Below are 15,346 nucleotides of genomic sequence, written 5' to 3' on the forward strand. Positions count from 1 at the left end.
TCCCTCGAGCTGAATCCTCCCAGGGCAGTCTCAGTAACTGGGTGCAGCAAATATAATTCCACAAACAAAATAAGACTCCGAGCTAAATGTGAATGATTGAAAGATCTACTTTGGTTTATTACTCTTCATTATGATTCAGGATCATTAAGAAGAGTATGTTTATTTAAGTCAGGGCTCATAATACTCTTTTAAACTGAAGATGGATCTGTTGTCTCAAGTTATTTGATACTTCCTCCTAGAGCTCAATTCCAGAGAAAAGCCCTAGGAACACAGTAAGTCATTTTTAGAGATACTGATGTCGAAATAGTAAACAAGTAAAAATCAATCAAGTAAGTCAAGGTCTGTCTCAATTTGTATCACTGAATTTGTAAATTCTTTAACAAAGTTTGTATATGTACAACTCAGAGTGATTTAAATTTATAGTAGAAACCTATAACCAAACTATAAGAAATCCATTGCTACATAACTAAAATTAGGTAATTATATTTATTTATAAAATAACAAAAGATTTAGGAATAGATCTGTTTATTGTACTGTGAAAATGGTCTTGGTACATGTGAGAAACATTATATACTTTGAGGACAGCATTCAGAATTGTTAAGACAAAAGACAAACTATAATTTTAAAGTCAATCTTGATTTAAGGGAAAGGCTATAAATTATAGGCTGGAATGCATTCAGCATGAATTCAGATTCTATAGAACATAAAGCATGAAAGAGTACAAAAGATGTTGGAGTCCAATAAGCCCATACCTAAATTTTACTGTAAAGCTGCAAGGACTTTTTATTTATTCTTATATACTAGTTTTCTTCTGAGACAAGTTGATTTTATCTCCAAGACTTAAGGCCATTCCCTGTAAGGAAAAATGCAAATGTTTATAATTGTTAAAATTACATAAAACCAGTAGGTTATTCTATCTTAACCAAGCCCCCATTCAATGGCACCACATCAATAAAGAAAACAAGGAGGTACAAAACAGACTCACTAAAACTTTACTTTGTTAAATACTTTTAGTGCTAGATTTACAAATAGTCACTAGATCTGAGCTTGGATTTCATTCAAAAAACTTTAGAGAATCATTTCACAGCCTATGGGAATCAATATTGTTTTAAGCGAATAATCCAGAATGACAGGCCCAAAAAGTGGGCCATTTTAATTAAGCAAAAGTTCTATTTCTGTTCAGAGAATATTATTATTATATATATGCATCTAACACATACAACACTAGTATGACAGAGAATGCTACACATAGAAATAATGAAGAATTAAACTTTTTGTTCAGTTCAGAGATGATCTCAAAAACAAACAAACAAACAAAACCCAACCATTACCTGACTCTTTGCACGAATTCTTATGTGGCCAGTAACAGGGGCCTCTGGTCCCTGTTGAATTGGCTTCTCAATGCTGACATTTGCAAGTGCATCTTCTCCAAATATGGAACGAGCATACAGGTTGGCTGCCATAAAGCCACAGTAACCAGAAAGAGCCTAGAAGAAATTTATGATATATTCAGAACTTCTCTAGAGAACCACACATAAGCAAGACCCACCAGCATAGGTAAATTATCCTTTAAAATAAAGACTTACCATATGATGGTGGTTATATGACTACATAACATGTCAAAACTCAGAGAATCGTATGTGTAAAAGGTGTGAATATTACTGTGTCTATATTATACCCCAATAAAAATGACTTTAAAGAAATAGCACTTATTTCAGTTTGTATTTATACATTCCCTGTTTACTTACAGAGTTGTTTGCACCAGACCTTAAGCTCCATAAAGGAGAGACAATTTTTATTTTGTTCATTACTGTATATCCAGTAGCTCAGAGAGTACTGGGCATATGATGTTTGTGTATTTGTTAGACTATCTGTTGAATAAACTAATATATGAATTAAAACCCATTTGGCAGAATTTCACTGATAAAATTAGCATTAGCAGGAATTCTACAAAGAAAAAAATTCTTTAGAGTCTCATCTTCATTTTTCTTTTTTCTAGTCTTTTTTTTTTTTTTCATATATACAGAACTTAGTAGAAAATCCTATATCTGAACAGATATATTCCGACCCATAATCAGAGCCAAGAGAAGAGGTCATGGACATTTTTTAATTCAGTATCAAAACCTATTTTGGAATGAGTCTTTCTTTAGCTGAAAGGAAGACTGAAAAGAAAAACGAATGACTATTCAATTGGTTCCCTGCACTAGGAGCAAGGAGGCTGGTATGTGAAAGAGGTAGGTGTGGGATAACGTCTCATAATAGCGAGTCTAGAATGACACTGCTTTTCTCACACTGAACAGTAACAAAAACCCACTAAAGGGAATACAAGAAAGCCAGGAACCTGCCATACTACTCTCTATCAGATTTAAGAAGTTCTCAATCAAATCTTACCTTCTCTGGAGTGAGGCATTTCATGTTGGTTGACTTTAATATATGCTGTAAGTAGTCATTTAAATCGATTATATTTGTGTTAACCGTCACCTGTATAGAGGGAGAAAAAAGTCAAAGAGATCATAATCCTTATAAGGAGAAAGTTCTGGTTTTCTGATCTTAGAGTTGAGAAAACAGACTTATATGTCATATGGAACCTCCTTCCAAGTATTTGGTGGGGAGGGTGGGCAACAAAAAAGCAAATGACATCTTTTGCAAAATCCAGCAAGCTGCAAGTTGGTATCAGAACTTTCATACATAGATCACTTCATAAAAGATCACCATGCTGCATTTAAATATTTCTAACAAAAATCAAGGACACTGACTTTGCAAAACCTCTTCTGGACACGGATTCAATGGTAAGTTATTATTCACACATACAAGGGATGGTATATTGTCTTTAATGTCTGTATCTATCAGATTAATCATACAAGGACACCTGGGTAGCTCAGCGGTTTAGCCCCTGCCTTTGGCTCAGGGCATGATCCTGGGATCCGGGATCAAATCCCACATCAGGCTTCCCTGCAGGGATCCTGCTTCTCCCTCTGCCTATGTCTCAGCCTCCCTGTCTCTAGGTCTCTCATGAATAAATAAAATCTTAAAAAAAAAATTATACAACTGTTACTCTAATCAGTTTAAAACAACTTACCATACTACTCACATAATTAACTTGCATGGTTAAGGCTAATTTGCAAGAATAGATACCGAGAAGCTGCTTCTCACATCTGAGACTTTTTAGTGGGACTAATTTTATCAGATAATCCCCAACACTAGCCAAAAAAGTAAGATAAGAAGCTGAAGGAAATCTCCCAAGGACTCACTTTGTTTTCCCATTCGAATTCAGCCCACATCTGACGGAATTCAGCATCAGTGCAAGTGGCAGGCTGGATATAGTCCATGATGTCGATGTGAATATCACTGAGGACTACGCAATTTCTGTCACTTGCTGCTCCAGAGACATCATAAACTGCAAAATACACACAAACAAGGTCCTGAGGGGACACCTGAGTGGCCCAGTGGTTGAATGTCTGCCTTTGGCTCAGGGTATGATCCTGGGCTACTGGGATCAAGTCTCTCATCAGGCTCCCCACAGGGAGCCTGTTTCTCCTTCTGCCTATGTCTCTGCCTCTCTCGTCTCTCATGAATAAATAAAATCTTTAAAAAAAAAAAAAAAAAGGTCCTGAAACATCAGAGGCAAATTTTATTTTATAGTTTTGAGGGCAGCTCGGGTGGCTCAGCAGTTTAGTGCTGCCTTCAGCCCGGGGTGTGATCCTGGGGACCCGGAATCGAGTCCCATGTCAGGCTCCCTGCATGGAGCCTGCTTCTCCCTCTGCCTGTGTCTCTGCCTCTCTCTCGCTCTCTCTGTGTCTCTCATGAATGAATGGATGGATGGATGAATGAATGAACAAACAAATAAATAAAATCTTAAAAAAAAAGTTTTAATATGGGACACCTGGGTGGCTCAGTGGTTGAGCATCTGCCTTTGTCTCAAGGGTGTGATCCTGGGATCCAGGATCGAGTCCCCTATCAGGCTCCTTGAAGGGAGCCTGCTTCTCCCTCTGCCTATATCTATGCATCTCTCACTGTGTCTCTCATGAATAAATAAATACAATCTTAAAAAAAAAGTTTTAATATTTATAGATAATAATTATAAGATTAGCAACTATTTATATAATGCTTATATCCTGGGCTCTTATTTTAAATACTTTAAAAATATTACCTATTTAATACTCCTTCAATCCTATGTTATAGTATTATCATTTTCCATCTTATGGATGAGGAAACAAAACAAAAAGAAGTCAAGTAAGTTGCTTAAGGCCACAGAACTGATTAAGTGGTAGGGGCAGGATTCAAATTCAGTCAGTACATGCATAGCAGTTGCAGTGTGAGGCCCTCCATGGGGATATGTAAGTCATAGTGCTCCCTAGGAGGTACTTAACAAATATGTTTTAATGAATATTGAGGAGCCACAGTACTTAATGATTACAAGATTATTTACTTCTATGACTGCCTCATCCACAGCAGAAAGTTGTCATCTGATTGGAGCCTACCTTTCTTCCTCCTAGCCTCTTCTCTTTACATTCCTCCACTGCATCTACTTTCAGAGAAAACAGAGGTCACCAAGAATAAGTTCCTTTAATTTTTAGTCCCACATCTAAAAACAAATTTCTCTCTCTCTGAATTCACACACCATTTCCTTACCCTGTGTATCAGGGAAGTGCTGTCTCTTCTCTTGCAGATTCCTGCCATCTGTGATTCCTGTTCTGGTTCAGGACATCACTCCACCAATCATTACCTCCCTCACTCTATGTCTTTAGCTTTGTTTTCTCTACTGGCTCTTCCCTTAGTCTATAAACATTCCCTTTTATGACTCTCTCACCTTAAAAAAAAAAAAAAAAAAACCTCTCCCTCCTCCTCTGACTTCTCTTCATTTATTGCCCTCTCTCATTCTTATCAAAACCAAAATTCTATACTCAGAGCAGTCTACACTGTTTTTATTTCTCTACCTCCAAGTCTTCAACTCACCATCAATGCCCAAGATATACCACAAGCAATATTTAATATCACTGATCACCAAATTCAAAGGACTCTTCCTTTAGACTTCATGTTTCTTGACCTTTCGCAGCTCCAAATTCTTTGGAAGATTTTTCCTTACTTCTTCTCTACCACATTTCAGGTACCTTTATAGGATTCTTCTTGGCCAACCAAGCTTTCAATATTGCTGTTCTCTTAGATTCAGTTTTAAGATCTCCCCTCTTCTCACTCTTTATACCCTGAGTGATTTCTTCCATTTCTATGGCTTTTAAACAAGTATTTATCTCTAGTTTAGACTTTCTGTTCAAGTTCCACACCCACATCAAATTGCCCTTGGACATCTTTCAATACTTTAATACTCGATCTGCTCAAAGATTTACCTTAGTACCTCTCTCAAATTTGTTCTTCTCTCATATATTTCCTTTTTTGGTGATTGCCATAAATATCAATTCAATAAACCCAATAAAAAAATCTGACCATTACTCTAGCCACTTCCTCTTCAGTCCATGTCCTGGGCATCCTATTTCCTTAATATTAATAATATTCAGCCCTTCTCTACAACCCAACCACTACTGCACTGGTTTGAGCTCTATCATCTCTCACCTGTGCTACTACAATAGTCTACTAGTTTACTCTTCCTGCCTCTTCCAATCTGTGCTGTCACAGAAATGCTTAATCATGGGGGTGCCTGAGTGGTTCAGTTGGTTAAGCGTCTGACTCTCGATTTCAGCTCAGGTTATGATCTTAGGGTCTTGAGACTAAGTCCCACATAGGGCTCTGTGCTGAGCATGGAGCCTGCTTAAGATTTTCTCTCTCTCCCTTTGCCTCCCCTCACCCTTACCCGGCTTGCATGTGCTCTCTCTCTCTTAATTTGTTCCAGTGGAATCCTTGCCTATATGTAGAACATTCCTAATTGTTCAAAATGCCCTGTGAGCATTAGTTGCTCCACAAAGCCTTTCCTAACCTTCCCACCTCCCACTCCCCCACCACTTTGAGAAAAATGACCAAATTTCTACACAGACTCCCACTTTACCTAGCACAAGCTTCTTTCCTAGAACTTACCATTATGTGTTATACGTATCTATCCTACTTATCTGTTTTCCCTTACTTGACCACAAATTACCTGAGGGGAGATCTTTTGTTCTCACCATGGCACCCCTAACAGTGCCACAGACCTTGCTTAAAAAAATGCTTACTGTCTGACTGAATGCCCCTGGATACACAGTCCTATGTGCCCTGGCAACCACTGCCTCTGCAATTTTAGACTCAGTTCAAAAGTCATCCTTTGATAACATATCCTACTCCTCTATAAAGCCTTCTGTGGGCTTAGCATTTTTCTTCTATGTTCTCAAAGCACATAACATATAAACTAGCATCTATCACATTGCGTTGTACTTATATATTTACTCTATCTCCTTCTTTTGTTTGGCAGGTTCTTGAGGACAGTCTTTCCATGGTTCATTTCTGTACATCCATGAACAAAGTACAACACGTAGTATAACAGCAGGTGCCCCATAAGGGATGAATGAGTAAATGAATAAATGGATTCAGGTCCTGTCCTCAAGAAATGTCATACAACTACTCATTACAGAAATTCTTTAATAAAAATATTCAAACATCATATGCTATAAAACAATTCCTTACCTATATTACCAAAAATTATTCCATTTTCTGTTGATGCTACTTTAACATTAGCTTTAATATTTGCAAAATCATGAGGAGCAAGAGTCAAAGGAGATGGCTTTTCCACAAGTTTCAGATCCCCTGAAGAAACATTTAGATATGGTTAAATATACATATTAAATCACATATATTCATTTCAAATCATAAATCTTATCTCCCAAAAAATAAGAACTTAAAATGATGCAGTGAAATAAGGAACAAGAAAAGGGTTATGATTCAAATATTTTGAGGACAAAATAAATCATTTAACACTTTATTATTCACATCAATATACATATTTTCTTTGAAAAAGTAATAAGTTCCTCAAAATAATTCTATATTTAATGTGTGCATATACTTTGGGCTTATCATTTTATTTCAATGATTGAGTATAAACTTCTCAAAAATCTTGAGTCAAACTATAGACTCCATTACCAAGAGAGATAAAACAGTCCACACGAAGGCTTATAAATTCTTAGAAACATAGTTCTTTATATAGGCATCATGTTGTGAGGAAGAAAGGGCAGAAGTATCTTTTCCCTTGATATCTTAAAGTGCTTTAACTCTTGCTTAAGCCACACAGAATTTCCAAGAGACCCTGCACTGTTTCTGTATACAATTTATTTTTTCCAACTTCAAAGCCATATGTAGAAGTGGTCAAAGAGAGTATGATTCACGTGTTTTTATTAAGAAGAAAAGCACATCTCAAGTTGCTAACTATAATAATATATTACTTTGGCCACAAATGGTAGGTATCAGTTATAGACTCAGAAAATACCTAGTTCTGTTTTAAGGCAATTAAAAATTTAAGTGAGCCATGAGGTAAATCTATAACTTAAACAGTTCTTATTTATATCTAGAAAAATTGATATTTGTTAGGTTGAGCTTACTGAATAAATCCATCTGGATGTACCAAGAGCATAAACCTAAGAGAGTCAGTGTCACAGAGGTTCAGAAAATTGGAGCTGAAGGAGACTAAATGTAAAACTAAGCCTTGATTAAAAATTCTTAAACTGGGCAGCCCCAATGGCTCAGCGGTTTAGCGCCACCTTCAGCCCAGGGTGTGATCCTGGAGACCAGGGATCAAGTCCCATGTCGGGCTCTCTGCATGGAGCCTGCTTCTCCCTCTGCCTGTGTCTCTGCCTCTCTCTCTCTCTCTCTCTCTCTTTGTATGTCTCTCATGAATAAATATTTAAAAAAAAATTCTTACACTAAGATTTCTTACACTAAAACTTGTACATTTCCCTTAATAATCTGTCATAAAGACTTACTATGTAACAATAGTTTTCCTTTATGGTAAATTTCCTTACCCAGAGTAGCTAACTCTAATGTGCAGTTCTGCAAAGTATCACTGGTTTGGTTTACAACAAGTACATCCAGGACAATATCATACTGGTTGACATGAACATAAGCTTCTGCATATACAGGATCTGAGAAACCTGTCAACTGAGTGACCTGTCAAACAAAAATAAAGAGAAAATCAAGGGACCAAGACAATTTAACCAAACATATCCTAGTCAAATGACTAAGTCTGTTAGGTAATTAACAGACGTGCTTATATTAGACAATTTTGAAATTGATATAATAAAATTGTTTTGGAATATAGACGTGGTAATTGAAAATCAGACATCAGAAATAACTCCACTGACAGATGGATGTACTCCACCGACAGATGAATGAATAAAGAAGATGTGGTATATATACACAATGGAATATTACTCAACCATCAAAAAATAAATCTTACCATTTGCAATGATGTGGATGGAACTACACGGCATTATGCTAAGCAAAGTAAGTCAGAGAAAGATTTCACTCATATGTGGAATTTAAGAAACAAAACAGAGGATCATAGAGGAAGAGAGGGATAATAAATATAAAATCAGAGAGGGAGACAAGCCATAAGAGATTCTTAACTATAGGAAACCAACTGAGGGTTGCTGGAAGAGGGGGAGGTGAGTGAGGGGATGGGTTAACTGGGTGATGAGCATTAAGGAGGACACTCGATGTAATGAGCATTAGGTGTTAAATGTAACTGATGAATCGCTGAATTCTACCTCTGAAACCAGTAATACACTATATGTTAATTGAATTTAAATAAAATTAAATTTAAAAAAAAGAACAGGTACTAGAGTTTATAGCTCAGTGGGAAAAAAATGTTAAATATGTTGAGCAAACATGTTAAACATTATCTCAATTTAGGAACTGTGTAATTTGGATACACTTTCAGTTAAATCCCTCAGTATCTAAACTCGATAGCTGCTCTCCAGAACTTGGGAACTATATAAAATCCAAATCACATGGTAGTCCCTGCTACCTAAACTAAGGAACTAAATAGATTATATAGCAAGAAATGCTTGTAATTCCACAAAGATAAATTTTATATGCTCCCCAAATTTAAAAACATAACACCCCAAGTATAGTACTTTTTACATAATAATGTCACCAAAAACACAAACAAAAGAAAAAAGAGGTAAAACTGGATTATATCAAAAGGAAAAACTTTTGTGCATAAAGAATGTTATTAAACAGAGTCAAAAGTCAACCTTGGGAGAAAATATTTGCCAATCATACATCTGATAAGAGACTTGTGATCCAGCAGTTACATCTCTAAGTATAACCCAAAAGAAATGAAAGTAGTGCCTCAAAGAGATATTTGTGCATCCATGTTCATAAAAGCATTATTCACAATAGACAAATCAACCCAAGTGTTTATCGACAGATAAATGGATAAGCAATGTGTGGTATATATTCAAAATGGCATATCGCTCAGCCTTAAAAAAGAAATTCTGACACACACTACAACATGGATAAACCTTGAAGATATTATTTTAAGTGAAATAAGCCAGTCACAAAAGGGCAAATGCTGTATGATTCTGCTAATATAAGGTACCTGTAGCAATCACATTCATAGTGACCAGGCCAGACCCCTGCCCTTGAAAAGTTTTAGTTAATCTTCAGGTCCTTGGGTGGCTTTTAAGTATCCAACGCTTAATGTCAGCTCGGGCCTTAATCTCAGGGTCATGAGGTCAAGCCCTGCACTGAGCTTCATGTTGGGCATGGAGCCAGCTTAAAAAATAAATAAAATTTTAAAGCTTTAGTTAATCTTTAAGGATCTCCCAGTTTATGTGTTAGTCTACGATTCAACATACACAGGGTGCTTGAGTGATTCAGTCAGTTAAGCATCAGCCTTTGGCTCAGGTCATGATTCCAGGGTCCTGGGATCGAGCGCCAGCCACATCAGGCTCCCTCCTCAGCCAGGAGCCTGCTTCTCCCTCTCCCTCTGCCTGCATGCCCTCCCCTGCCCCCACCCTGCTTGTGCTCTGTCAAATAAATAAATAAAATATTTTTTAAAAAGATTCAACACACACAACTGGAACAAGTTATAAAACCATTTACTAGACTTATAGTACTCATGTATATAGTAAAATACTTTATCAGCATCTGAGTTATTTTTTCATTTTTATTTTTCCTAATTTTGCTTTTTAAAAAATTTCTATTTATTCATGAGAGACAGCAAGAGGCAAAGACATAGAGAGAGAAGCAGACTCCTTGCAGGGAACCTAATGCAGGACTCGATCCCCGGACCCGGGATCACACCCTGAGCTGAAGGCAGACACTCAACCACTGAGCCACCCAGGCATCTCATCATTTCTTTTTTTTTTTTTTTTTTTATTTATTCACTGGAGAGACAGAGCACAAGCAGGGGAAGGGGCAGAGGGAGAAGCAGGCTCCCTGCTGAGTGGGGAGCCCAACATGGAACCCGATCCTAGGACCCCGAGATCATGACCTGAGCTGAAGTCAGACACTTACCTGACTAAGCCACCCAGTTCCCCCAGTATCTGAGTTTTAATGAGTTTTAGTTCATGCTTCATGAACCTACTAATTAGTGACTTGACAAAAACTGAAGCTATATAACAATATTACTATATTGTTATATTACTATTACTTTATAAAGTATATAAAGCTATATTACTTTTTCTTTAAAAAAAACAGTGGGACTAGCCACTTCCTGATTATTACTATAAGTGGTCCTTTAAATAATTTACCAGTGTATTTGACATTTTGTTACCTTATTAAGTTTAGATGCTAGGGGATCTGCTGCCTCTTTCCTCTGCGTATTGCCCATTGCTGCCAGCAGGCTCAGCTGAAACTGATCTTCCTTGCAGTTCATTTCATTCTTCGCAGTTAGTTGCATAAAGGAAATGGGGTCATCAGGTTGTACTGTCACATTCCTCTTTTCAGATTCTTTCTGTGTTGAGAAAACAATACACACGTCTCTCTATTATGGAAAGAACGACAGCTTTCTGTAGGCCTACAATGGGGACAGCCCTCACACAGGACTAAAAAATCAACAAAATTAAAAAAAAAAAATAACCCTTGAAGCACTTTTATGACTTGCCCACATATATTTTACCTTCTGGGATAATTTCTCTTCTTCGAGTTTAGCAGACAACATGTGAGAAAGGGACTGCCTGCATTCCTTATTGAAAATGTCATTCATTAAAGGTGAACATTCAGACAAGACCTTGAGGCACAGAGAAATTCGATCTACATCATCATCCGTAATTGGCTTCTTTGGAAGAGAGGATTTTCCCAAATGAAGGATAGTGGCCATAAGCAACATAGCCTCAGCAACAAAAGACTAGAAAAGCAGAGAAATGGATTATTTACTGTCATGGTTCTCCAATTCAGTAATGTCACTTTATTACATAACTCAATATCCAAGAAATAAACCTAATTTTCATTTCACCAAAATAAATTTACGCTTTAGATTTTATCTCCATAGATTTGATGCACCCTTTCCCTCCCTATCTTTAGAGCTGCCACTCTCTACTGCCTTCATTAACTTCCAACTGAAAGACAGCAACGGCTTGTTAACAGTTTCCCCAGCTCTAATCCCTTCACACGCCAATGCTATCTTCTTTAAAATTCCAACTATGGAAAAGTGAAAAGAATGATACACTTTACCAGTTGCTCACATTAGCCACATTTGCTTTCTTATTCTACCTGTACAAGTCCACCTACTTTTGGGGCTAACCATATGAAAGTAAGGTTCTTCACCCCTTAAGTACTTTAGCATTATGTCTCTTAAGAATCAGGACAGTTTCCTACAGAACCACGATATCATTCTTGCACCTGAGAAATAGAATCCCAAAATATATCTACATTACACTTAAAATAAATTTTCCTAAGGTCACCAAATGTTTTTACTGTTTTTTTAATCCAGGATCAGCTTCGTGCATTTTATTTGGCCATTACAGTCTTTAAGTCCCTGTTAACCTAAACCAGCCCCCCTGGCTTTTTGTATTGTTTTCCATCACAATGACTTTTTTTTTAAAAAGGCTAAGCCCGTTGCTTTGTAGAATGTCCCCCACTTTTGTAAGAATACGAGATAGGTAACATTTTCCATTTCTTATTGTATTGCATTAGGAGGCACCTAATGTCAGGTGGCTCCATTATAAGAGGTGCAAAGTGTGATCTCCTGCTGCTGCTTTTACTCTTTATTGTGCACTAATCACTTTACTGTACCTGCGAGTACTTTCAGTGACTTCCTACAGCCTTCATGTTGAAGTCCATACTACCTAGCCTGCTATTCAAGGTTTTCAATTTCAAGTGACTCCAATTTTCTTTTTTAGTGCCAAGTACAATTATCCTGACACATGCTCTATGATCTTGCCAACTTGTTCTTTGGCTAAGTACTGATCTGCACACATGCATAAAAGACTCCTAGAGGCCTGGAAACAAACCAACAGAAGAATGAATGTAATAACCCTGAGTCTGGTTATGGTCTCCAAAAGAAGAAAGGGGAAGGGGACAGGAAAAAAAAAAGCGACAAAAATGGTGGCCAAAAAGTTCCCAAATTTAAAGAAAACTAAGCCTACATATCCAAGAAGCTCAATGAACCACAAACAAAGGAAAGATGAAGAGAACCACAGCAAAGCAAACCCTAATCAAATTACTAAAATCTATGATAGGGAGAAAGATCTAAAACCAGCCAGAGGAAACAGGACATATTCCAGAGAGAGGCAGAGGGATGACAGCAGGCCTCTCATCAGAAAGTCAGAAGATACTGGAGCTACTTTATACTAAACTGCAAGCCAGAAGACAATGGAGTAACATCTTTATAGAACTAAAAACAGCAAAAACAAAAAACCACACCTGTCAATAAAATTCTATATTCACAAAGGTATCTTTCAAAAATGAAGGAAAAAATAAAGGTTATTTCAGACAACAGAAACCAAGAAAATGATTTGCCAACAGACCTGCACTGTAAGGACAGTTAAAGCAAAATCTTTAGCCAAAAGGTACATAAAATCAGGGAGAAACTAAAATCTATTCAGAGAAATGAGAATGCTAGGAAAGGCGTAAGTGAAGGAGAGTCGGGGAGGTAATAAACAACCAAACTTCTTCCTGCCTTGTACTACCTATGGCAAACTTTGTGAACCAGTTACTAGAAACCTGGCTCTCTTAACAGCAAATGCTCAAATGGTCTCTCAATTTGCAGAACTGAGTAGTCATTCCATGAAAGGACATCAAAGTAGACTCAGAGACAAACTTTTGGAGATTTTTAAAAGGCAAAATTTGAAGAATAGACAATTATTCTGTAACAAAAACCTAAATAAACACCCCACAGAAGAGTTACAAAGTAAATTATTGCCCATAAATCAAAACAGAGGTAAAAAAGAAATAATACACCTTGTATTTTACTTGGCCTTCTATATCTGATTTATGGCTCTTTTCATGCATGTAATAAAAAAAAATCCTTTGGAAATTCCAAATCTAAAATTAAAATGTCTAACTATATGGGAGGATAAATAAAATCTAATGGACTATTACACAGGTATTAAATATTAGGATTAGGAAAAGCTTAGAGGAACATGGAAAAATGTTTGTTACAATGTGGAGCGAAACTGCAGTGTCATAAAACACAGAATGATCAATACTGGGGAGAAAAGTAATTCACGGAGAAAAGCTGTATTAAAATCTTTCCGGAAGGGATCCCTGGGTGGCGCAGCGGTTTGGCGCCTGCCTTTGGCCCAGGGCGCGATCCTGGAGACCCAGGATCGAATCCCACGTCAGGCTCCCGGTGCATGGAGCCTGCTTCTCCCTCTGCCTGTGTCTCTGCCTCTCTCTCTCTCGGTGTGTGACTATCATAAATAAATAAAATTTAAAAAAAAAAAAAAAAAAAAAAATTCTTTCCGGAAGAAGGAAGAACTTTTGTTATCATATTTGGTAATGTAATTCTATCTTTTGATGTTTCTATCTCCACTACAATACTACTAAGATCTGTACTTCAGCCCTCTAACCATGAGTGACTTTTTCCTCATTAGTTTTTATTATATTACTCATTTTAAAAATATTAAAAAGAAATGAAAAATAAAACAAACACATTCACAATTCTACCACAGAGAGATTTGTTTATTTATTTATTTTTAAAAGATTTTATTTATTTATTCATGAGAGACACAGAGAGAGAGGCAGATACAATAGGCAGAGGGAGAAGCAGACTCCCCATGGGAAGCCTGATGCGGGACTCGATCCCAGAACCCCGGGATCCTGACCTGAGCCAAAGGCAGGCAGACACTCAACCACTGAGCCACCCCAGCATCCTGAGATTTGTTTTAAATGACGGCAAAGTAAAGATTTTTTTTCCAGGCAAATGAAAGCTGAGAGAATTCATCACCAACAGACATAAATGATAAGAATGATCAAGTTCGGGATCCCTGGGTGGCACAGCAGTTTGGCACCTGCCTTTGGCCCAGGGCGCGATCCTGGAGACCCAAGATCGAATCCTACGTCGGGCTCCCGGTGCATGGAGACTGCTTCTCCCTCTGCTATGTCTCTGCCTCTCTCTCTCTCTCCCTGTGTGACTATCATAAATAAAAATTAAAAAAAAAAAAAAAAAAGAATGATCAAGTTCTTTAGGCAGAAAGAAAATATTGCACGGAAATTTGAATTTACACAAAGGAATGAAAATATGTGGGTAAATATAAGACTTTTTTTCTCATTAAAAAATTCTTTAAAAGAATATTAACTATTTACAGCAGATGAATGTATAAACAAAACCAGCACATTATACAGCTTGAAAAAAAGAAAGAAATAGATGAACTTTGAAGACATTATGCTCAAGTGAAATGGGCCTTGACTGGGCCTTGACTGATCCTAGCCAATAAACCGACTGACTTCATAAACCCTTACATCTCTTCCACTGGACTAATCACAAGGTACCATTTTTTGTACTACTTTGTCAATTTTATAAGAACGTTGTATTACTATGGCCATTTCCCTGATTATCATAAGCTCATTAATGACAGGAACTTCAGGTCCTTCACTGTCAAATGCATACGGTAGGCACTCAGTATTTGCTGGGTAAATGAAGGATAAATGAACTTACATTTTGCTTTTTCTTCTCCTGAACCAAAGCAACATAGCGCAAGGCAATCTTGGTTAGAGTTGTGGCAAGGGAAGCAGCAACAAAGAAATCTCCATCCAGAAGGAAGCCTCTCAGGGGAGGTCTGCAAAGCAATCAAGGAAAATGAAACCCAATCATTTCTAAAGCATCACACAACTTTTGCATAAATGATTCAAGTATGCCTATTTAGCACTCTTACCACCACCCTTCAGTGAAGAGGATCTCCATTAGTTTCCTCTTTAGCTTTTAGAATGGAAGAAGGAAAATATATGTGGTTTTACTTAATTCACTTAAGTTCAAAAGAGC

The 15,346-nt window shown here is 37.1% G+C and overlaps 1 protein-coding gene across 2 annotated transcripts in view; it reads right to left on the reverse strand.

The window, feature by feature from the left end:
- Nucleotides 1-508: 508 nt before the first annotated feature.
- COPB1 (COPI coat complex subunit beta 1) overlaps nt 509-15,346 on the reverse strand; it is a 37,820-nt gene continuing 22,982 nt past the window's right edge. For both annotated transcript variants that reach the window (XM_025459568.3, XM_025459569.3), the window contains exons 14-22: nt 15,023-15,143; nt 11,042-11,269; nt 10,697-10,876; nt 7,938-8,082; nt 6,610-6,729; nt 3,252-3,397; nt 2,392-2,481; nt 1,332-1,487; nt 509-853 (exon numbers count right to left, since the gene is read on the reverse strand). In XM_025459568.3, coding sequence (XP_025315353.1) covers nt 794-853; nt 1,332-1,487; nt 2,392-2,481; nt 3,252-3,397; nt 6,610-6,729; nt 7,938-8,082; nt 10,697-10,876; nt 11,042-11,269; nt 15,023-15,143 — 1,246 coding nt within the window. In that variant the 3' untranslated portion in view covers nt 509-793. The remainder of the gene's footprint in view (nt 854-1,331; nt 1,488-2,391; nt 2,482-3,251; nt 3,398-6,609; nt 6,730-7,937; nt 8,083-10,696; nt 10,877-11,041; nt 11,270-15,022; nt 15,144-15,346) is intronic.

This window comes from Canis lupus, chromosome 21 (assembly GCF_003254725.2).
Source record: "Canis lupus dingo isolate Sandy chromosome 21, ASM325472v2, whole genome shotgun sequence".
NCBI lineage: Eukaryota > Metazoa > Chordata > Mammalia > Carnivora > Canidae > Canis > Canis lupus.